The sequence below is a fragment of the Myzus persicae genome, unplaced genomic scaffold (genome assembly GCF_001856785.1).
Source record: "Myzus persicae strain clone G006 unplaced genomic scaffold, MPER_G0061.0, whole genome shotgun sequence".
Taxonomy (NCBI): domain Eukaryota; kingdom Metazoa; phylum Arthropoda; class Insecta; order Hemiptera; family Aphididae; genus Myzus; species Myzus persicae.
The window spans coordinates 53,496-80,533 of NW_019101438.1; the positions used below are offsets into that span (position 1 = coordinate 53,496).

Sequence of the window (27,038 nt, forward strand, 5' to 3'; positions counted from 1 at the left end):
TCGCCACTCGCCGGAGTCGTGAATAATATTCTAAATAAATATTTTGAGCTAGTCGTTCTTTTTATTAACAAATAGGTTTACGACTTACAATTTTGATTATAACTGATGCGCCACTGCCACATATAGTAACATACCATAATATACGCACAACATTTTATTAATAAATACACATTATTATGCTTTTTGAAAATATTTATTGAATCGTGTATATTTTTATGTATGCATGTCATGTTTTATGCGTCGACTTTTGTAAATTATTAATATTTTTTCTCATGAATACATATTATCATGAATTGATTTATAGTTGAAAACAAGGATATAGGTAACAAATAAACTCACCGTGAATTATTCTGCTGAACCTACGTCGTTCACCAAATGGCTGTAAAAATACAGAAAATTGTAGGTAGGCATTCACACGTTTAATATGCAAAAATCGTGAGAAATAAATAAATAACGCATCGATGTATATAATAATATTATGTCTTTTTAAATCAACATTTCACTTATTTTCGTTTAAAGATTACATGATTTGTTTAACTTAAGGTTTAGTGGTAAATTAAGTATAACCGTACATGTGTTTATAAGTGCAAACGATTATCCAAACGTACCTTCACTAAATAAATAATATTATTAACAATCATTAAATATAATATGTACAACGTATTTAAAGGGGGATATAATATCATAGTATATTCACATTGTAATTACAAGTTATTATGATTTATTATATTAATATATATATATTAAAACCGTTTACTCCCGACATATTATTATACAACAGAGATTACAAGCCGTAAACAAAACAGTGAAAACGTATTTACCTATTTTAGTAATTTGTGTGAACTGTATACATAATACACATACTTGTAGGTACATAATAATAATAATAATAATAATATGTACCGATATTGCCAAGTAAGTGTTGAGTATTATCATTCTAATATTGTATAATGATCGGCGCACAAAAAAAGCTAATAATGGCCATAATATAATATAATATTAATTATTGAGATAATAATAATAATAATAATAATAATAATGATCGTCGTTGTCGAAGCGTTGCGTACGCGTGGGCGGGCAACACTATACAATGGGGTAATAGGGCAGGGGGAACATCGAATAAACAAAAAGAACAAAACGCACACACCGCGGACTATAAGTCGTACATGCGTATTTTATGTACAGAACGAATGTTGAAGATTTGACGAATTATTGAAAAAAAACGTAAAACGGTCCGTCCGCCTCTATATACACTGTCTGTACATAATTTCGGCTAAACATACCTCTATATTATACGTCACAATAACCATACGATGAGGGCCGGTGGGGAGTAACTATGTACGTGCGGCACGGCGCCATACTTAATAATATTATCGTTTTATAATATTACACGATACCGTATAATTGTATTGCTCTCTACATTTTTACATAATAACAATAATAATATGCACAAATACCTAAAAAAAATAAATAAAAAAATTATGCGATGACTAGACGTTTTGGATAGGCATAAATGTTATAATATGTATTATATATAATAATAAAGTTGTATATGTATAAAATATTTGTGTATACTTATGAGTAGGTATATAGAAATGTACAAATAATAATAGTAGTGATGATAATAATTTAATTTATCATCATCGTCGGAATTGTACAACGTGCGCATGGTTAACGGCGGTGTACCTACAAGTATACTCGGATCTCGACGGGCTTATTCGTGAGTCTTCAGGTCCAAGGTGCCAGGGTGACCGACTCCTGGCCAAGCCTGATGCTATATACTTCCACCGATGCCACCGCCACCGCCACCTCCACCGCCGCCGCCGCCGCCGCCTCCGCCTCCGCCTCCGCCTCCGTAGTGCGCGGCCAATTCCCTTTTGAGCCGTTTGGCCGCGCTGTCGTCACGCATGTCTTCGTCTTCGTCGCTCTCGTCGGCCGCCTCTTCTTGCTTCCTCTTGGCCGTGGCCATCTCGGCGGCGTGCTTTTTCCGCCACTTGGTCCTCCGGTTCTGGAACCACACCTGGAAAACGACAAAAACACGCGAGTTCAATGTCTAGACGAGTACACAATTTTCGGCGTTTAATCGTAACAATGCGCAGGGTCTTTAAGAAATAGTGTATGTAGTCAAAGACGCGCGTCAAAGTCTGCAAACGCGCCGATATCGTTTTTTTAAAGCAACTGCAGTCCGCGTGTAAATTATTGCGCGTATATGCGTTGAACAACTGCAGTTTAACGAAATCTTAAACCGGCGGCGAGTGGCACCCATATTCTGATGCAGCGCGCGAGGGCGGTTGCACGACGGTTGTGGAAGCGAACTGTGTATATAGGTATATATACTTCTTGCACTGCTCACGAGTGTGTGTATGTATATATTTAATATATGTGTAAACCATATATAATAATATTATCGTTTTCCACATAATTAAAAGAGTTAAGACCACGGCCATTATTTCGTAGGCTTCGCCGGTGATGGTGGCGGCGGAAAGGGGTTTTTACCGGGTATATGTATATAAGGGCGAGTGTACTGCTGCAATACACGACTATACATATTATATTATATACCTATTACGTATGTATAATGTATATATATATGTATATGTATATATAGGTACGGGGCGGCGAGAGGAGACGGAAGGGCTAAAACTTTATATTATATCGCTGTATGCGATTTTAATTATAAAGTTAAACCATTTGCGGGGGGAACGGCCCGTAATTAAGACCGTCCGGGGGCCGTTTGTGCCGGTGTATTTGCAAATTACGCGGTATTTAGGCGTCCATGTATTCGCCATTAATCAACCCCCGGGCTTTTGCAAAGGTCGTTAGACGGTCTTGTTTTTAATAACCGCATTAAGACGACGCCATCTGGACTGCGCGCGCGCTCACCGCCGCCGCCGCCACCACCTACTCATCGGCCGTCCCCCTATAACGCCCCCCCCCTGTTCCATCGCAACCACCATCCTCAACTCGCCGACGCTCGGTAGTCCGTGGCGCGCTTACCCCTTCTACACCCCCCTACGTATCTGCGTTATACAGCAATAATCTCGGCGTCACATCTTGCAACGTCTTGCGAATGCCACCCCGCCCGACCGTGTTCGATAATACTACTAATTGCGGGGGGACGGTTTGCTTTACAAGCTGACGAGATCAAAACTGCCGCGAGAGGAACCACCAAGGCGAGTGGAGTGGTAATTCGCAGTGTTGCCAACCCCATATAACGATGACGACGACGGTAGTTTATGTCTTCCACCCCTCCCCCCAACATGCTACCCAACCCGCTCCGCCCACTACAGACCACCACCTAGTTGGACTACGCGTGCACAGCAACGTCCGTCGATGTACTTATACATTATGTATAGAAGAGTCGATGATCTAGACGGGTAAACAACATATTACGATGTACAATCGTTTTAAAGACATTATCTACTAGACCATACTCGATGTTGTCTTGTATAAATATTTTATAACATTTAATTGAACTAAGCAATGGCCAGGTATAGTAACGTTAATTATGAAATCAACTCAACAGGAACTGACAGTTTTATCACGATTCTGGTGCTCGAGGTACACAAATTAAGTTCTTATAATATATATGACGTACTACGACAGTGGCCGACCGTTCCCATCGATTGCACTATCGAGGTATTACATACGTGTATTTTATGATGTATAGGTACTCATTTTTTACATAAATAGGTACGTACATAGGAGAGTAAAAAATACACTGAATAGGGTTTATATCTATATAGTGATAACGTGGCTCTGAACAAGTCGATCTGATTAAACAACTCGGTGATAAAATATAATATAGGAATATAAAAAGAATAACGAACGGTATAAAACGAATTTGAAGGCAGCTTTAATTTAACATTTTCATTTTTATGTTCCATTCAAATTAATTAACGACGTCGAGCACAAGGTATTAAAGGAAATTAAATCGGATGAAAATTAAAAACGGCTCTCGGAAGTGAATATTAAACCGCATAATCTGCGACCTAGTATTAATAATAATAATAAAAAATAAAAAAACACACGAAAACAGCTCTTTTTATATACGCGCAATGGAGACGATTTTTTTTACGCGCTGTACGTGCCCTCACCTCAACACATTCGCAATCATTTTTTTTTTCATCCCGTGTTTTTATTATCATCATTTTATACATTTAAAACAGGCGGGCCAAGTGCTCTCCAGGGCGTTTGTCATTTGAATAAAAAGCGCGCGCAATGTGCGGTTGAAAAGTTTTTTAACCTGCACCCCCGACGGTATTAATTTACATTTTGTTCCGCCAACCCATCCTTCCTCGGTACTGCCACCTCCGCCGTCGTCGTGTCGTGTGTATATATACGTGAATATACCGTAACAACGGGTTATGTCATTAAAAAAAATAATCTACCCCAGGACAAATTAAATAAGACCGGAAAGGGACGCATATCTATCTATTGTTTGTAATGCATATATATGTACGCTGGCGCACAATTGTTTTCGACGGAATTTTACCACGCGTCTAAATTGGGCAAAAACCACGTGCGACCATCAAAACTCTCTGTTTTTACTATTATGGACACAATGTGGCCCATTAACTTGAAAAAAATGCTACTGTGTTTAATCTGCTAAAAATTTAATATACAAATACAAATATACAATGCACGGTGTGTGTGAAATTCCCGGTTACGAGTGACCGTAAAATGGTTTACCTAGGTCGTTATAGATAAAATAAATGAAAATCGTTTATTATAAACTTGACAAGCGTGTTTAAAAATCAGGCTATACCATTGTGGACGTAATAATGACATCCATCAGTGAATCATAAAAGTAAGCATAATAAGCCGAAAACCGCTTTAAATAATCTTTTTGTCTTCGCTTTACATAGGTGTATAGGTATACATAAATAGTATGATTGGGGTAAGTATCCACTTAAGGTCTTATACACACCTCATCAATAGCACGATGAGATTTAAAGCGAAGTGTAATATAAATATAAATAGTTTGTATAAATTGATGTTCACTGAAAACAAATACATATTGCCTACATTATATTATAGCATCGACTATTGAGAATGCGAATTCGATGGAAGTACCTATAGAAGACTAAATATAATACATAACATTTATGGATTTTCGAAGGCGTATATATACCTAATATTATATACTTTTATACCTCGAAAAGAAAGTATGTAGCACGATTTCTCTCGTATTTTCTGGTTTGAAAAATCGCGAGGTGTAATTACCCGGAAACTTTGGGAAATTGTGCGTGTAAATATACGATTATATAGCTGTAGTGTATATAGTGCGTATTTATATTATATACCCGTGGAAAATACGCGCACACGCGGCTTACCTATATAATATAATAACGTTATATACATATTGTATACAAACGATATTCGTACACCGCTCACTTGCCTCTATCTCTGTGTGTGTGTATCTCTCTCTCTTTCTATATACATAGAATTATGTACATATTTGTTCGGTTAATTGCACGTGTATAACGCACGTTGTGATTATGTATTCGGTCGGGACCCGGCGAGTCGGGGGCGGCGTGGCTGAATAATATAATAATATTAATAATGGAAACGTTAATTAACCGAATCAAAATCGACCCGGACGATATTGTTATACATAATACGCACATGTACAGATATAATATCATACCTGCAGTACACCACCACGTTATTCCGGGCCGGATACGCCTACGCCATTACGGGATTAATAATAATTAGCCGATTTGCGCCGGACGACGATAAAACACGCGGTATATGCATAAACAGCTCGGTGAGCAAAATCGCGGAGGTGGAGGGTAGGACGTGGGATCCGTATATTATAATTGGACCGATGATAGCTGGACTCGGCGATCCCGATGGACCTAACGGTGCACGGAATTTGAGGCCAGCAGGCAGGTATATTGCCAGTATTGGTATTTACCTACCATATATACTGTATCTGAGGGCATATTATAGCCTTATAGGTACTTCCAACGACACAAATAATATCATGTTATGTAACACATAATTTATATTTAAAATATTATATGGATTTTGAACGTTGGAAATCGAATGATGGGTGTACACTGAACAGTATAATATATATACGAATGATATAAAATCGTTTTTACATTGAAAATAGAATAAATAATATATTAAATATTATAATTTATAATGCAGTGTAATAAATATGTACACGTATGAGACGGGGACGGGGGGCCGGAGAGGCGATAAATCATCGAAGGTAATCTGATTATGTCGCGGGGTCCGTCGCTTTTTCGCCAATTCCCGGAGCGGGGAAAATGAAAAAAAAATCCTTGATGAATGCGCGTCACCGTCAAACGAAAAACTCGGCCACCGCCGTCGCAGTGTCGGTCCAACGCGCGTACGATAGATTTATTAGGTCGGTAACACGAAATAAACCTCTTTTTTTTTCATATTTTTATTATTCCCAAATTTATGTTTTCACCCCGGCTCCGTCATTCGATCCCTATACTGCAGCAGCTCATAATTTACATTATTATATTATATTCGTTTGTTAATAAAATTACGGGCAAACGGTTTAGTCTTATACTAGAACACTAGTCTATAATATTAGATATGCAATTGATTTTATTTACGAAAAATAGTCTCGCCGGACTTCTAACGAGAAGTGGTCACGCCGTCGAGGTATATAAAAGTGCCTAAACACCTAGCGAATCTTAGGCATGCAGTCGAGTAAATTATATGTATTATGTACATTAAACATATTATACCATATTATATAGTAATATAGCACATTTATTTAATACTAAGCACAAACGTGCATAACAAATATTATTATAGGTACCGCAAACCGTAGTAAGAACAAAGCGAGTGACGACATGACGAGATTTTATGGACGACTATATACTTGGACATTCATATCGTTATAAATCATTGTAAGTACATAGGTTAGATGAAACGGAAAGATCGCAGGGACGAGTAGTATAATATATATGATGATTATGGCGGTAAAAAAAAATTATAATTATTGTCGGGCCGACTGACAGTGCTGCAAGTGGGCTGGAGGGGTGTGGGATATGGAGGCGAGAAAGCGCCGGTTTTTTTCGCTTTATTTATATTTTTTTTCGACGCTGCCACTGGCTCTGGTATATACATACGATGTTATCGCGTCGCCACTGTCGTATTTATATAAATATATATAAATACATGTCCGTATATACACACGTGCGATAAATTTATTCAAATGCTATTCGGAAATTATCTCCGAACATGATCGAGCACTGCGTATATACTGTGTACACACATTTAAACATATATATATATATATATATATATACGCGAATTCAAATTTGCAGCGCTCTCGCGATTTTTAGACGTGTCGTTCCGCCTATACATGTTATACCGCCTCCGTTCACCCCCACACACCTACCCTCCTAATGTACCGCAGATGGTATCGAACACACACGCTCGCTAGACCGGGAATGGCCGCGTGGTACATTATTATGCTAATTTAGGGATTTCCGGGACGCGCGTATACACAATGTATACCGACCGTGTGGGTGCGTGGTGTATATACGATAGTGGGCGGAGAAGAAATCCCTAGAATTATGTTTTAATTAATCGAGTGTTAGACAAGTTAATGCCGAACCAACGCCTCAAAAGCACATCTATAGCATATGTAGTATACACTATGTATAATGTATAAATATAGATATCTGGTAGGTAGGTATACTCGTATTAATATACCTATATATGGCTGTATAAGTGGATCATGAATGGTAATATTGTACAGATCCGAAACTTGGCCACAGATGAAAATAAATTCCCGATACTCGAAAGAAAAATACTGCAAAAGACTTTGGACGACTCCAATAAAATAAAACATATAAGAGGAGAATAGAGACCACAAGGAAAAACGGACATACCTATAGAAACCATGTATCTATAGGCGGGTATATATAACGAATAAAGAATACATTTTAAAGACCAACAAAAAAGAAAGCATAATATGGTCTGCAATGGGTTGGTTATTCATGGAAAAGTCGAACCCCTCTGTTAAGGACAGTCCTTGAACAAAAACCGATAGGGAAAAGATAGGTGGGGAGACAGAGGAAATATAGAAAGTATATGAGGGATGATTATACTGCAGTTAAAAATTACATGGAAGCCTGCTCCTAGTAAGAAGTGGACCGAATTAGAATATTATGGAGATGAATAGAGATTGGTTTGATAGTCGGTTACTAGACGGGATGTTCCTAGAGGTTAAAAATTAAACCCTCAAAAAATGTTTAAAAAAGATTGTCGGAGCAAAGAAAAATGTGTCGTCCTTTCCTCTTGGGCGTTTCGGCAATGCGTTTGTGTATATCGTTTTACTTTACCCAAAAATCTTTAACATATCATTACAATGTAATGTTTGGACATTATACTATAAAGTATAAGCGTATACATGTATATTGTGCTCGTATGTACATGGGCACATGGCCGTGAATCGTATATATATGTGTGTAAACTGTAGCGCGTGATTGAGGATAACGCGTGTCGTCCTTATCGCCGACACGCGCGCCGGGTAATCCGTGGTAATGCCGTATCGGCCACAACACATATCCCGAACAACGCCTCCATGTAATTTGCGTATTAAAATTCAAATTTAATCCGGTGGAAAAAACAAAACGAAACAGCGACTTTATAGGACCGCGATTTGACGTTGCAGTTTATAGGACACGATGCATCGTCTGTAATTATATACACATAATATAACGTAAAATAGATCGATGACACGCGTTAGACATTATATAAACATTATTCGGGGGTGCGAGTGTGCGACATTGTACCGCGATCGTTTGGAAAATAATGGATATATGCGGATATATTCCTATAAAACTGCACACACACACACACACACACACACACACACACACACACGTATCTGATGTCGACTATAGATATCTACCGCATAAGATTTTAACACGGTTATCGTATAATATATATTATAACAGTTCATTACGCTTGACTCTGCGAAATTCGCCTCCTTTTTAAATTAGTTTCATTCATTGTACTTACTCCACATTATGCCCACATATATCATGTATAATATATTATATGAAGTATTTACCCCATGAAATCCCTAGTATTTTTTAATTTTTCCAAACGACATTTTATAATATTATGTCATAATTCTTTAGGGACATGTGTTTTACTTTCCTTATTAGTGTCCTTTTTTTCCAATTCCAAAGCAGGGAATATAATTTAATATGTACTGATACACACTGATGTATATAGAACGTTACACATTTTAGAATGATGCCTTAAACATTGTAGAGCTTGTATTTTTTAATTAAGTTTCTCAAAGTGTGAATGGGACATGCGTTTACTTTTCAACTGTTACAGCGTAAACATTTGGTTATGGTGTACAAGTGTTTATAATGTTTATATATATTATATATTATGTATATTTTAACAATTTTACAATTGCGAAACAAATTAATTTAAATGTGTCAAGACTATACTATACATTATAATATAATATGTATACATTTAACATAATAATATAATATAAGAATATTGTTGTATAAAATAACATTAACAATTACAACACAACGGAATGCAACACACGATACTATAATAGTTATATTATGTTGCGTAGACATTTTAATATATTATTCGCAATATCTTACGACGGTAAGAACGTTTTCGGGAAAAGCGTCGGGCTTTCTGCGTGCCTTGCGTGTAAGACTCATACATGATATTATTCCTGTTTCGGGCGCGTCAAAACGTTTTTGCGACATCATCATATTTTATATATATGTATATTATATTATGCACACGACGATATGTAATGGGCGGTGTATTTATCGTCACCACGTCTAACGGAACACTTTATTTATATTTACGTCGCGCGAAAACAACCCTCTCTCGCGTGATGCATTATTTTATTGTTATTGTGTGTATAATGTATAGGTTTTTTTTTAAATTGATTACATCGCGAAAAACCGATGACCGCCGTTCAAGCTCGAGTGTATATATATATATAAGCGTAAGCATATAATAATTGGTTTATCGAGTCAAACCCTTCGCGGGCCGAAGGGGTGCGCACCGCCAAAGTGTATATATACGCGCGTTCACGGACGGTTAACCCGACGCACAGGGATCCCATCGGTATCGTACCCATATGGCGTTTTCTCAACGGCTAATCCGATTTGGCTCGCTAATGCGTAGTACATACGTGTGCACGCTCGTTTTGGGTTTCGTATATAATGTTATTGGATATTATATATATTATGTACAAGCAAAAACCAAAACGAAAACATTGAACCCGTTTTGTATGTACGTCCCGTGATAACACTGCAACACCCCGCCACCAACGCAAACAAAAAAAACTGTAAAATTATAGAGAAACAGTAAACTGTAAAAAGACAGGGGGTAAAAAGAGAGGGAGAGATTGTAGAGTGTGAACGAAAAAATAAATCGGTACTACGTAGATGACTTGAACGTGTTGCTCGAAATCCCGATTGATCATAGATCGATTATAGGTATACTGTGTCGTCTTCACTACACGCATGTAATAATATACCTATATACGCTTTGGAGTCTATATATTCAAATATATACGGCAACGGTGCTTATATACATACATAATTCATGTACACATATACGCCACAGCCGTCGAATTAAGCCTTCTCGCAAACGCCATTAAGGCCGGATAAGTCCAACGTCTCGGGAGACCGCAAGAAACAGTGGCGATGGTTTTCTTAACCTCAAATTATACACGTATATAATGCGATATCGAACTGCAAACACGATGCGGCGGAGAGTCGATTGCCGACTAACGGTGTCTTAAGGACGCGGCTGACTATATATGGCTGTATACTTAAATATATAAATATGACCCTGCAACATTATTATTATATTATTCCCCGATCTGCAACCGCACACATACAGTGTGGATGTATAATAATATACATTATTATCCATAGTATTCGTGTATTAGGATCATAATATTATTATAAATGGGTATTCATAAAATTTCGATTTGGAAATCATTTTAAAATCATTTTTATATTGTAGTCGCTCTTAACTTACGAGTTAAAATAATAATAATCGATCAATAAACGAAACGTGACTGGCGATAAAAAAACTCTAGGAACCAAAGGATTTTCACAAACGTCTGCACGTAGGTTGATAAATGAATTGTTCTGAGTAGGAACACGAAAAAAAAAATGAAAAGGCCGTTCCAAAAATGTATAAACAAGCTATTATACCTCCAAATAACGTTATTGTGTATATATATATGTATATATATTATGTAGAACGTTTCAGAAAACAGAAAACGGAATATTATACACGCGCGGGAGTATGAATCACTTAAAACCCGTATCAGATGATGCGATGAGTCTTTTATGCGCAATAATAAAATTAAACGTTGCGGACGTGAAGAAAATAATATATATATTATTTCGGAGAAACGGGAAGAGGGGTAAATGTTAAAACGGCAATATTCGTCGAGTAGTATATACAATATCACCGCCACAAACACTATATATACCGTAATAATACGCATATTATACAGTAGGTGTAGGCAATGTACGCCTACATTTATAATAATATGTTCGCGATGTTTTTTTTAAATCTTTCACTCGCACATACAGATATTGAACGGATCAATAGTGATATATAATTTATGACGTATACCTACATTATATTAGGTAGGTACTAATGTTGTTGTAGGTACTATATTAAGTTTTCGATAGAGATGATGATAATAATAAATAAATATTTATTAAATAAGATGAACGGGCGACCGTTACAGATTCTGTGTGAAAGCGATCTTAAAATATTTCAAATGTGTATTTCGAATACACATTTGAACTGTATTTTGTTATTTTTTACTTGTATTTTGTGCCATTTCAGTATTTATTGCGTGTAGCATTTTAGCGATAACCACGACAGTTTTAAACGAATACGAGAGCGAACGCATTTATCGGGGTATCGGTGCTGCAGGGTGGTATAGGTGGACTATTATAGTCGACTATATTACAGCCTCCGAAAATGTGGCCAGTTCGTCAAGCCGCCGAGTCGAGACTCTCGTCGAGTACCGTCGCTTTAAATACTGCAATATCAAACATGTATTTAGATACACATTATACACGTATCAAGCAGTCGTATGCCGACGACGGGGACACTGCGGCGGAAGGACGTGTTTTGACTAACGCGAAACACGCTTGTTTGCACGGCTTGCCCCGCGCTCATATTATATAGTATGTGCACACATACGCGATGCGCACACGACCGGGACACGTGCACTTTTTATATAGAGATTAATACGACGGCGCGCGGGAGGCGTTATACAAGCAGCGGTTACAAGCGGCGGGCTCGACGCTGCGGACAAGGAAGGGTGCGGGGGTGGATGCGTGCACTAATGAAGCGTCGTCATCGAGTGTCGGATGTTTGCGGCGGGCGGACGGGCAGGCGAGTGCAGGATTCGAGCGGCGGCGGCGGCGGCGACGGAGTGACGGTGACGGAGGGCGCTGCGCTGTTCTGCCGCCCCTGCACGTCGACGTGATTTATGGCATCACCGACACCGCCGCCGCCGCCGCCGCCGCCGCCGCCGCTGTCGACGAACAGAATATGACGGTGTCGGTCGGGGTGGCTCGGCGGGAAAAACGACGGAGCGGATCGTTAGCGCTTCTTCGCGGGGCAATTAAAAGCGCCCAGCAGTGTCGGCCGCCGTGTCGGTTACCGTGGTAACGGTTGTTTGAGGAAGAGACAAGTGCACGGCGCTTATATACATACATATATATTGTTATATACGCGAACGGGATAAACGCGGTGGCGGCGGCGTCGCGGTGGGTGTCGTGACTGGTGGATGGCGGCAGCGGTCCGCGGGGTTGTGCCGTGGCGGCATAACAACCCGAAACCCCGTCACTATAATTGGAGGATTACACAGATAATTGAATCGCCCTCAACGCGTGGCGACAGTGAGTGTGTGTGTGTACGCTATGCGTATGTTTATATATATATATATGTATCGTGAAGGGACGTTAGTACGCGGTAGCGGAAGTGGCCGGGGACGAGGGGGGGGACGCGTTGAAACCGCACGACGACGCCTTTCAATAAAAATGTAAATTCGTATAAAATATAATATTATAATTTTTAATAAAAAACGACGAAAAAATCCTCCTCGTATTATATAATACGCATATAATAATAATAATATGTATTATGTATGTATATAAGCGGGGAAATAATTCAACCGCCCGCCGTCACTTAAGCCCGTCTGTATAATTATGTATTATATATATATAATATATATGTGTATCTGCTGAATGCGCCAACTATTACGCTGCAACCGACGAAATTATAATAATAATTTGTTACTGGGGACCCCTATATAAGGTATACGTCATAACAAGTACACCAATATAATATATCCGTTCTTTATGTTTACTACAATCGTTACAAAAATACGTTCGCGCTACGTCTGGTGACGATTTTTGCAGTTACATTTAAGTTGAAATTAGGTACACTACGCAAATAGGGGTCGAGAGGACTTGAACCATTTCAACAGACCATTCGTGACTGCAAAATAACATCGAAGACTGAATCAAGATACATATAAAAAATACAAATGATTGTATTTCGTGATGTCAGTGCAACATTGTATAGTATACCTTATAAGTATTAAGTAACTATTTTATAGTGTCTTACCTTCACTTGAGATTCGGTCATGCCCAGTGCGTACGCTAGTTTCGCCCGTTCCGGACCTGCCAGGTACTTGGTCTGCTCGAAAGTCTTCTCGAGCGCGAAGATCTGTTGCCCGCTGAACGTGGGCCTCGTGTGCTTCTTTTTGCCGTCCTTCTCTTGGTTAGAATTGTTCACTGGAAAACATCAACACGATTATTATTGTGGTTATTATGTACTGTTTCTATTGTTTATTTTTTATTACTCAACACGCATTTTTTTAAAAATATTATTGTGCGCGCCCTAAAATATATATATAGCCGTATATAGGTACCTGTTAACACACTCTTACAGTCAATGATATTATACTCAGTAAATAATTTACAATTTACTTGCATCATACATTATTACACTGTCGATTGTATTACGACGAATTATCAGTGCAATAATAGCAGAAGAATATAATAATAATACATAAACGATAAACGAGTGTAAGACACTAAAACGAACGATTTCGTTCATATATATCTATCAGAAATGCATGCCTATTGCTGTACATGTTATTATATATATCCAGAGTAAAAATCACTGTTTTGGATTGTATCATATAAAGGAAAATAATAAAAAATATACTTATACTCAATTTGTTTCGTCTATACACACCATCCTGCAATTGTCCGTATGTATATACATATATATATATATATATGTATTGTAACGTCGTAAACTCTTAGCGACAATTTCAAACAACTCCGGAATAGCTCTTATTATTATCGAATTTTGGTATATAGGAGCGGTGGCAGGAGAAATAAAGGAAACGTCTCCAAGCAATATAGAAACAATAATATATAAAATAACAACGTTTCCCCCGCGGCGGCGGTGGTGGCGGCGGTGGCGTTTCCTTTTCGATATTGCCGGCAAATAGTTATCGTAAACACAACAATCTGGCCGAATGATCGTTGCGGTCGATTTTCAGGGCGCCGAAAACACGCTGCACGTATATAATATAATATATATATAGCATCTCTCCACGCATTCTGTTTCCTCCTCTCACTCTTTCTCTCTTTCTTTCTTTTCGTGTCTTTTTCCCCTATGCTCCTTCTCCGCACACCGACACACACAAGCACGCACACTTACGATATATATATAATATATATATATATATACATCGTTTAAAACAACGAGCAAAAGTAATATAATAAAAGGAGCAGCAGCCCAACAACATAAAATACGTTTAAAACGAACGCGTGCGGAGAAAATAAATAGCTTATATACACTATATACAGTGTACGACGTACGTATATCGTACACGTGTGTGCATGTGTGCGCGAGTGTGTGTGGATATGATATATAATGTATATACGTGTATTTTTTTGCCGGATAAAAACCGCGAGGGAAAGCAGCCCGGAGCAAGTGTGCGTGCGTGTAAGGGACCGTGTGGGATGTCGGGAAATAGCGGCTCGGCGGTCGGGAGGACGACAGAAAGGGAGCGTTATGTTTTTATCACTCGCTCGACGAGACGAGGAGCGATATGTGGAACGGGAGCGGCGGACGATATTCAGGGTTCCGGGAAAGCGTGTCAACGAGAATTTCATTTTGTTAACACAATCCGCGGCGGCGGCGGCGGCGGTGGTGGTGGTGGTGTCGCACACACACGCACGTGTACCCCCGAAAAACGTTGTTTTCGTCTTCGCGTCCATCCGCCGTCGCCATATACCATCATACCCGGCACACACCCGCACGCACCCGCGGATGAGCAGAACAAGAAAAACCAAATAAACGATCTATTTCTCGGCGGCGCCCGGGGACCGCCAAATCCCGTTTACTGCATTTCAATGTAATTCCGTCGGCTTTGGCCGCAGCCCGCCATCGCACTTTAGCGCGCACGCGTGTGTATAAACGTATATATTATATACACAGAAAAATACGTCGTTACGCCCATCGTTGCGACTTTTTTTTTTTCTTGGGAAATGGATAAACGAGAGAAAAGAAAACCACCCGCGCTCGCACAACGCTACAGCGAACGGCGCGACAGACACTGCTTATCGTGGAAACCACGGCTGGGGGGAAGGGGCACCCGCAGCAATCGAACATGACTTTAAATGCGACGTATAAAATCGCAAAGTTACTTATGAAACGGTTTAATCCGTAAGGGCACTTGTGTAAATAATAAGCATATTTATTATGTATTAGGTATATAGGCCTTTACTCTTTGGTATAATTGTAGTTGCCTACATCTGCTACCCAATTGAGTTTTCGCTTTGTCTTGGTCAGAAATATTTCAAGTAATTATATAATAATATAATACTCGAGCAGTGATTTCCCAAAAAAAGATGCATTTATATAGGTATATCATAATTATTTCTATAACTATATTATAATGTATATGTTAAGTCGGGCGTATATAATATATATGATAGGTAAAATGGGTGTCTCAATTTTACAGGTTTATTACAATCTCGATTTATGCGTTTTTTAATTTGCGTATACGAAATAATTTAACTGCAATACTACTTATAAAGCTTACATATAAACTCGAATCATCGTGATTAAGAACATCATCCCAATGATTCGACTTGGACATAGAATTAAAAACGTATCTGTTCGAAGACTATATAATATTATATAGTTCCATAAACAACACAATTAGGTAATAAAAAAACTATCGACAAGTATAAAATTAAGAGATTATATTATCTGTAAAATGTTGTTCACACATCGTATACAATATCTATATTATTAAGATTTTCAACACGGAAAATGAAATTTAATTAAGAAATTAAACTTCCGAGGAATGAAAATATTATACTTATAAATATATATATATATATATTATACAGATTATAATATATCATTATCAAATCGTTTTTTTTTTGTCGGTGTGAATGCGGAGAAAAAGAAAAGAAAAATAAAATGCCCGAAAAATTTTTCGAAAAAAAGCCTTTTCAATTATCCCTTCATATATTAAATGGATGATACGCACTTGCGGATTGTGTGCGTGTGTGCGTGTGTGTGTGTGCGTCGTTTTAGAGACGGCACACATGCCGTTACACGGGATTTCGGGTCGGTCGGCGATATTATTAAGCTTTAATACCGCGCGCGCTCGTTTATATATATATATATGTGTTTACGTATATACCACTATATAGGGCGGAAGCTGCGGTGCGGTCCCTTTAAATCATTACATAATTTGACCCTTATAAAATTCTCCTCCTACCCACCATCCGCACACGTCGTCCGGTGGGTGCGCGAATGAGGGGAAAACAACGGTGGCGGCCGATATATATATATATATATATGCATCACAGAGTGTTGTGTACACCGTAAACGACGACTACGACGACGACGACGATAAGGGCGGGAGCGGCTATATAATATCGTCGTCCCCCCACATTGTTTGACACTGTGACGGAAGCTAATTGAATAGTTTGTAGATTGAAAATACGATATCGCGGGCCTGCACTATATTCACGCGCGGGGGATGATGACCGCGCAGCGGGCGGGCTATATAAGGGTAGGTGTACGCGCGCGCAAGCACTCGCGCGAATTCAGGCGATCGCCCGACCGCCCGAACGCCCGCCCGCTCGACGATGCGGGCGGCGGGGCGGCGGTCAGTTCCGCCGGAGATTACCGCACGCCATAACACTTTCGCCACGCCGCAACAGCTTGCGCCGCGAGCTCCGCCGGACCACCACCGACGTGGAGGCCAGAGAGACTGCAGCTTTAAATTATATTGTATAAAATTGCTCTCATATGATATATATAAATTATAAACACACGTGCGGAACGGACGAACAATAATTTCGTCATGTGTGTTTGTAGTTGTGCGCGTGTACTCTTATAATATTACCTAGATAACATGTATGATTATGTATTATTGATCATTATACGATATTATAAGAAGTACAATATGCTCGTATTATTTTATATTGTGAAACTCATAAAGAGAGAATCCAAGAAAAATAATGATTTTATGCGTGTATAGATTATTATAATAAATTTCAAAAAATCGATGATATATTATAGTAATAAGACTTATGAAATTTTCTGATTTGTGTATAATATCTCTACCTATAATACGTTGAATTTAATTTAGTGACGCTGAACATGAGTGCAGTTCTTAATATATTGTTTTTAAAGGCACTTTAGTCTAGATAATATATCATGTACGTAGTAAGTATAGAGTTAAGTTCCACAGAATGAAGACTTCATTCGAATACTTCAAACACCTACCTTAAATATTTTACTACAGAAACATAATTTATTATTATACGTGTGTACCACCCAATAGTTTATTTTCTAACAACGTTTATCGGTTTCAAAAATGTATAAAATCAGTATGATCTAATACGCATGTAACATGATGAGTGTATGACAAATATATATAAGTACAATGCTAATAATAGAAGATTCGAGTCACTTCTCTTATCGATTTCTAAAAACAATTGAGTTTAAATGTGATACATCGTGTAACTTGGAGTACATACTAAAATTTTAAAAAGAAATGTGTTTTAATATGAGCCTCCGCCGTGGTATTGCCAATAAACCCAAAAGAATATAATATTATAAACGCGTACGATATAAAATATTTTTTTTAATAGTTTTCATACAGTCTTTGCTATTGAACTGCGATGACCGATTGTAATTTTGCGAGAACCATAAAAATAATATACGCGACGAACGGTCGAAATTATTATTATTATTTATGATAACACACGTAACGAATCACCCGGAAAATTGAGTAGCGTTCTCGTATATTATAATGATATATTTGTATATATATACACATGTATGGACACACATTATGCAGCTTATTGCGTTAACAACATTTTTCGAACAACAGAATTATTATTAATATTTATTTATATTACACGAGACTAATATATTATTAGCCTTTAAACATATTATTTTCTATTATATACGGACGCACGAGAGCACACATATATAATTTATATGGTCTTATATATTATATTATATCGTTTAAAAACCACAAAGCACACCTCCACGCAATACATTAAGTTTATATATACCTACATAATAGTATACGATTATAAACATTATATAGCCGTCGCACACTCGCACCCCTTTAAGGAAGTGTAAGTACAATATTATATACATACATAATAACACTCACGCGCGTCCGATATACATATTCTATACGCAATATACTGCAGTTAATATGGCGTATATACACACGACGGCCATATTGCAGCCCCCGGACCGGATTTTCCCTCGAGGGCGAACTGCAGCAGACTACATATAAACTGCACCGCGGCGAAAGCGTAGCCGCTGCAATATACTATTATGTGTACAATAATAATATATTATATTATTATGAGGGGGGACCGCAAATCCCTCGATCGTGTACAGCGCTTGCGCAGCCGCGAATAAGACGAGTGTACATAATATATATAAAATAATATAATAAACCAACCCCTTTTTTTCCTTCCTCGACCATCATAATATATAGAAAATATATGTACGACGATTTCGCGACAATATAATAAAATAAAATACGAGACTTTACTCATGTTCTGTGCTGCTGCCGTCGTATAGGCAGGTATACGCCGTGCGCATAATATAATATCCATAGTTATATGAATGCTCACCCTGTATTTATATTGCAATAATTTATATTATATATACGTATAGCTGATACACCTATAATCTTCACATATATATATAAATATATTATATTATAAACTCGGTTGATGTACGCGTATTGATATCGTTATACATATATTATATTGTCATATACATGTACGCGGAGAAAGAGATAGGAGAAAGGTCATCCTGCCATTATGCGCGAGTGTGTCAGATATACATATATGCATGTTATTATTATTATGCCCATAAACCAAACCAATTAATTCCTCCTCGCCCGGCGGTATACCATACAGCTATAATATTATTATATTTATTGTTTTTTATGATCCTTTGTTGTCAGTTTCGCGACAAACGTTATAATTGAAAAAAAATACACCTACACACACTTAAAATAATATATATACATACATATATGCGGTGGTACAATATAATATGCGTGCCAATTAGACGCACGCAACAGTCGCCGTATTATAGGTGCGTTTATATTATTATGTATATATAATGTACAGAGCTATAGCGATTTTTTGTTGTTGTTGTTATTGCGATCATTAAAAAATTTCAAATGTCGCTCAAATAGACATAGACTGAATATATTATATCCTACACACAACACACAGAGTATTATAAATTATAATATGGTGACGACGTATATACAATATATTATAAAGGGTATACCTAATCCAAATTTTGCGGTTTAAAATTACGTGGCAGAATAACATAAGTACAACTTTAATATGAAATATTAAAATCCCCAACTGTACCTATATACATGAAATTTTGTAACCCAACATTTTATTATGACCGCGTCCTAGACCCAGTATTTCTGTGAGTACTTTCCCAGTGCGTGTATTATTTGTGGTACAGCGCACAAACGCCACAAACTATATAAATTATACTATATATAGTATTTGGTTATAGTACCCGCGAAATCATAAAGATAAGTGGAATATAACATTTATGCTGATAAAATTACCGATTTTTGACAGAATATATTTCATATTATTTTAGCTATGCCTACTAAATGTATGTGTAAGTACGGCTGCCATATATATCTATAATATACGATAAATTACAAAAACTAGACTTCGGCAGTATCCTGTGAATTATATCTGTATATCATATATAATTTAAGTATACGCCTGTATTATATTATGCGTATAATATGTAGGTACACTATAATGGTCAGTGTGACGAACAACAAGCTACGTCCACTATTCTCTTACATATATATAATATTATATCTATAACCTTCCACAGGCATTTTATACTCGCATAATATTATACATACATATATTGTGTGCAGGGTATTCCGTATACGAATATATAATATGATGTGACGAAAGATAATGGTATACAATATTTTACACACACACAATTCAAAAATATACGACGAAATATACGCTCGTCACGGTGAAACTTTAGCACCCCTAATAATCCTTCTCGGATATATATATATATATATATGTCTGCGGGTTGGAGGGGTACACAGAGCTTTTACCGCAGCCTGCGTGTGTGTGTGTATGTGTGTGTTTTTATCCCCCTCGGTTATTTTTTTTTTTTATGCTGAAAACGAAGTTTTGTGTCCGCGGTGTGCCGGCAGCGGACAAGGGGTTTGCAGCAATCGCACACATCTGTTACCGCTTTTGACCGCCGCGGCGGTTGCCGATATTTGCGCGGACGTCATTTGTCACTGGTCGGTCGAAATCATAGGCCAATAAAAACGCCGTTTTCCCGTCCGTATATATATAATATTATTATACACACACACACTCGCCCGCATAATTCTCATATGTATATAATAATATGCATAATATACGAAAGCCTGGAATCGCTTAAAACATATATAATACATATTGCATACGAATGCTTGAAATTTATGTGCGTATTTTGCCGAGTGAGTGTGTGTATATAATAATAATATTATAAGACAAAATTCAATAGATAAAAAAATAACTGCAGTAAACCTATTTATTAATCTACATATACAAACATAACGCAGTAAATCAAGGATATGCCATACATATTGTAGGTACGACAATATTATTATTTCAAATATACCTACCTAGAATGTTTTTAAAAATATATATCTGTTAAATTATAGTCAACTTTTGAAATTTTTTATGTTTTACATTTATTTATAGGTATACACAACATAGTATAGAATAATGTTTTTCATTAAAAATTATTTTTGCATTCATTGAACTAAATATGTTTCTATAACACTTAAAAATAATAACCTAATTGTCCTAATTTGAAAAATGAGTTTTAATTTTAATTATTTTTAAAACTAATCTAGCTAATTACGATACAATATTAAATAATCTCACATACATTAATATATATTATAATTTTTTCAAAAACTGATTTTCATTTCGAACTTTCAAGTGGATACCTCTTTATACTTTTATTAAGACCACTTATTTCAAAGTATAAATTAAACTTAAATTGTTTTATACCGTTGAAGTATCTTTGTACCTATACCTAATTATATAGTGTCCTGTGGTGATAGAAACTTTGTTTTTATAAATAATAACTACTTTTTTATTGTACAGATTTAAGATATGTGTATTTTTTAATTTATACCAATATGTTTCTAAATCGAAATTTAATTAACGAGTAGTTTTTTGTCAATTTGTGTATTTATAAGATCTATAGGGGGTATTCGGGGGACCTAGGGACTATATACGTATAATAATGATTTTAAAATATAGTAATTTATATTAATGTACCTATAATGTTTGTATAATCATTTTATGGTTTGTAAGAATTTACAAAGTATATGCATCTGGTATAGGGTGCTATAATATATTATAAAACCTATTTAAAGCATATAAATACTTTACTTAAGTATTAAATATATTACCTATTTGTATTTTATATGTAAAACAATTAGTATAAAAACTATAGTATTATTATCTTTAGTAATTAGGTATACAAATACATTTTAATAACTCATAAACTATTATATTATCTTTCAAAATTTGATTTATAGATGTTATCAACAATTTTCTGTAAAAAAGTATTTAACAAAATAAGAAATCTAAGTATTTGAAAGTATAATATATGTAGCCCTTATATACCTAATGTATACTTAAAAGTTAAATAATCTGAATTTTTATAAATGCAAATTATTAAAGGATAAAAAGAGGTTTATGTCATCATGACTGCAGAATCACTTTGTATTATAAAACTCAATTAAATAGAATTATGAGAATTATTATTATACATGATATATACATATTTGTTGTATAGTTATAAATACGTATAAGTGTATAACGTATTTATGAGAGAAGATAATTATATAATTATCCTTCCCAATACCACATAATATTGATACCTATGTATTTCAACATTTTACTTATTAAAAACTATATGTATATATAGGTTCTTATAGACTACCGCCTATATAGGTATTATGAAATCAAGAGAGATAAAACTCCGACCGTAAATCTTTGTAAAATCCAAAAAACTTATCACCTCAGCAATATATCTATATAGGTACCTATATTATATACTAAATATATATTTAAATAGATGCGTGGCATTATACACTTTTAATATTTTATACACAATAATGATGGTGTTACTTACGGCTAGCCAGCCTGTCCCTCCAGGCAATCGGGTTATTGACCAGACCTTGGAAGCCCGGCCAGTACAGGTTCCTGGTGGTGAGGTCGGCCAGCGTGGTAGCCGGGTGCTTGACGCCACCGTTGTGGAAGTATGACGCTGCCGCAGCCATCCCGGCGGCCGCGATGCCGGCCACGCTGTTGAACGCCCGCTGTTGGTGGCTGATGGCGGCCGCTGCCCCCGTGGTCGGCGGCCGCGACAGTATCTGCTCGATGCCATGTGGGTTGCCCGCCGTGCACCCGTTCTTCATCTCGGTCATGGTGTGCAGAGCAGCCAGAGGTGGACTGCTGCTGCACGGCACGTCCAAAAAGTTGAACATTGGCGACAGCATGTTGTGGTGATGGTGGTGATGCTGCTGCTGGGACAACATCATCGTGGAGCCCAACGACGACCTACACATTTGAAACACCAATGGTTTATTATATTAAACAAATTGTGTTATACATGATATCATATTGTATTTTATCATCATAGATGCAGTCATTATACATTATTGTATATAATATATTATACACGGCCCATCAGTACTTAAATTTTAGGAAACTCAATAATAAATTGAATGTGACACGTTTTTTGAAATTTAGTTTTTTTTATCTAATTTTTTTTTACAAATTCTGTAATTTAGCGCCAATTTAATAAAAAAAAATCGTGTAAATAAATAAAAAATTGTCGTTATTATATATAGGTACACTCCGATAGAATTGGGAGGAAATGCCTTTAAATAGAACTATCACCGTAAAAGCCATATTATAATAAGTAGATACTATATCGTGACATGTGTATATAAATAAAATTATATGTATATACCTATATATATATATATATTTATATATAAAATAAGTTGTTGCCATTGCAGTAATTCTATAAATATTGGTACGATACCTACATAATTTATAAAGGTAATAATACTATTATTGTGCGTACAGTGTACATGCACTCTAAAGCCAATACCTCCATAATACGTACGTTATAGGTTTTACTGCAGTGCAGTGTTCGCACATCTATTATAATACATATTATAAATATATAATATGTGATATGTATATACGCGCGCTGTCGTCACGTCCAACCCACGAGGAGACCGTTACATCACAATGATCCCGCGTCACGACCCTCCGAAATATATTTACCGATGTAGAAACTACATATTATAATATAATATATTATTGTTAATGTTCATAATACTGGAAAATTTCCATTCTCATCGCTGCGCAGCTCCTGCAGTTGTATACGACGTGGTAAATTATTCTAGTTTTATATGTATATATATTATTTGACGTATTATATGGATGCACCTATATATAATAATGTATTACAGATTTTGAGTTCCGTAGCTAAGTGTAAAATATATTTTTGAATGAAAACGATTAACCCATATTATATTAGTATAATACCTTTAATATAATGTAACTTGGTATACCTATTACCTATGCCTCTTATACGATTTTAAACTATGGGTATACGCAATAATTTGTCAATCTAGAACATTATTATGTGCAAGGTTGGTGTGTATAATATAAATATATATATTTATATATTACATAGGTACATGTCAATTATACACTGAAAGACACATTATGCGTTTTTGAATAGATATTGTAAAAAGAATAACTGATTTATGATATTTTTTTATTAAACCTATCATTTTCTCTAAATATATGCAGTTACATAATTTTTGCAACTAAGTGAATGTAACATTGAAAGTTCCAATTTAATGTGGTAAAAACATCTCCGAAATATTCCACTGTACAGTACCTAGGCCAAATTCATTAAACAAAATAATAAATCGATGGTAATTAATAATAATATTTTGCGTATTATTATGCTATATATAATTACATCATAATATAAGTCATAAGGTTATATAAAAACAATAAGTAGTAAGTACCTATCTTATGTATTTTGGTTGTGTAAAATTAATTATAACTAACTATAGCTTTTTTATTCTTAATTTTTAAAAATAATTTATTGACAGATACATTTAAAAATTTGAAGTACCTATATCTATAATTACAAATCTCACCATAAAAATTTGAGCATAGTAAAATATTTATGTATAAAATAGTTTCACCACTATAAAAATCAAAAATATCATAAAATGTATGCTTAGGTTATGCCAATCGACCTATTATGTGGACGTTTATATGCATAGTAAGTAATTTATACTAAATTTAGGTATATAAATATAAATATATAAATATAGATATTGTAGGTACTAGGTACCACTATATCAAATGGGTCCGAGACTTTGGGCAGAATATGATATATATATTATAGGTAACAAACTCATTTCGTATAAGCTGCCTTTATGACGATCAATGGATTTGCAGCTGTGTACATAGGTATATCACATATATACATTTCTATAATATAAATATATAATAAGTGCCGTATGATATCGACTATCCACTTTATTGGGACACATCGATCACGTGGTATTGTGTCCCGAAAAAACCCAACTCCCAATAATCGGAAATTTAAAAAACTTCTGACAATTTGTTATTATAGTTATATTTATTCGTATGGATAATAGTTGAATAATTAATAAAAACGGAATGTATGTTGTATAGATGATACGTGACGAATAACTTATACGAAATCACCACGAAAACCAGCCAGTGCAAGTCAGTGTGTCATGTTTATAATCATATAAATTATAACATATAGTGTATTCCTATATATTGTGTATCTATATACATATTTAATATATAGATTATTTATAAAAATGTACTAACCTGGACGAGTCCTCAGCCTCGCTGGTCGTCCCGCTCTGTGCACCCGGCGATGCCGTCGTGGTGAATGCTCGGCACACCTGACGATTTTCAAAAAGTCACCGTTCGGCGACGGCGACGTGTGCTGCAGCGACGCTATAGATTATAGGTCGCCGTCTGTCCACTCGGAGGATTCAGGCTACGAGACGTTCGCGTTCGCCGACCAGTACATAATAACAATATTCTTGTATATATACGACTACTACTGTCGGCAGATTTAACGGCGGTAGGTATTTAGACGCGCGTTTTTTATTAAACTTTATATTATACGACTGTAATAGCGGGTATATTCTATAAGTTATAACTTATATTAAAACGCGGATTGTCAATTACATAAAGTCGAGTGAACAATTTTCTCGATTTGTATTACGCTGACTATCTGATAATCATTAAAAAAAAAAAATCGTTTCAATCAAGTACCGATATAATATTAGAACAATATAGGTACACTCTAAAGTGAATCACGATACGCACGACGACGACGACGACGACGACGGGTAATATTATTGTACAGCACAACGACGGTGCAGTATAATAATATGTTGATGTACGCGCGACGTACTGCAACGACAACAACGGACCGTATTATAATAATGTAATGATACGCGAGATCGAAAAGTGGTCCTCGGCGACCGACCGGTGGATGGATGTGACCGAAAAAAACGACGCACGATAAATGAATGCGTGTGGTGTGCGGCGACACACACCTCGGGCCCCAGAGTCACGGGCCGAGCGGGGGGCTGGCTCCGCTCGCCGGCCGAGGGCGCCGCCCACCGGGTCCCAGATTGGACGGTCGGCCGTGCCCGCCCATCGGTACCGCCGCCGCTCCCACCGCGCACACTTGGACCAGCGGCGGCGGCGGCGGCCGTGTTAATCAATTACTACTCAACAGAACTCGATTTTAATGCTTTGTTATTATGATGTTCGTTCGTTACGGTTAACAGGGGTTTGCGTGTGTCCCCGCGTCGCCGAGCCACGCCCCGCAAAAAGAATATCGTATTATAATATTTTAATATAGATATAGGTAGGTGTGTATATATCCGTATTATATGGGATGGCGAAACTAAAAAAAAATTAATATTTATATATTATAATATAATATACGCGCGTAAGTATATGTACCTACCTATATATATATTTAATATTATAGTCTACATATATACCTAATTTTTTACGGCTTACATATAGCTAATTACGATCATTAAATATTTTATGTTCTATCATTATAAATATTATACTGCCGGTTTTGTTTTATACATAATATATGCATATATATATATATATATACCTATTATATACCTATTTACAGATGTAGGTACCTACTGCTGTAACAAGGTTTATACATATAAATAAATGTATAGGTGTATTACCTACATAGGCACGACACTATAA

At 36.4% G+C, this 27,038-nt stretch overlaps 1 protein-coding gene across 1 annotated transcript; it reads right to left on the minus strand.

The window, feature by feature from the left end:
- Window positions 1-462: 462 nt before the first annotated feature.
- On the minus strand, window positions 463-26,333 carry LOC111029070 (homeobox protein Nkx-6.1-like). Its single transcript, XM_022307917.1, has 4 exons — window positions 25,611-26,333; window positions 22,840-23,267; window positions 13,669-13,838; window positions 463-2,020 (listed from the first exon to the last, which is right to left on the minus strand). Exons 2-4 carry the CDS (start codon window positions 23,246-23,248, stop codon window positions 1,775-1,777), a joined length of 825 nt encoding a protein of 274 aa, XP_022163609.1. The 5' UTR covers window positions 23,249-23,267; window positions 25,611-26,333; the 3' UTR covers window positions 463-1,774.
- Between the last annotated feature and the right edge of the window lie 705 nt (window positions 26,334-27,038).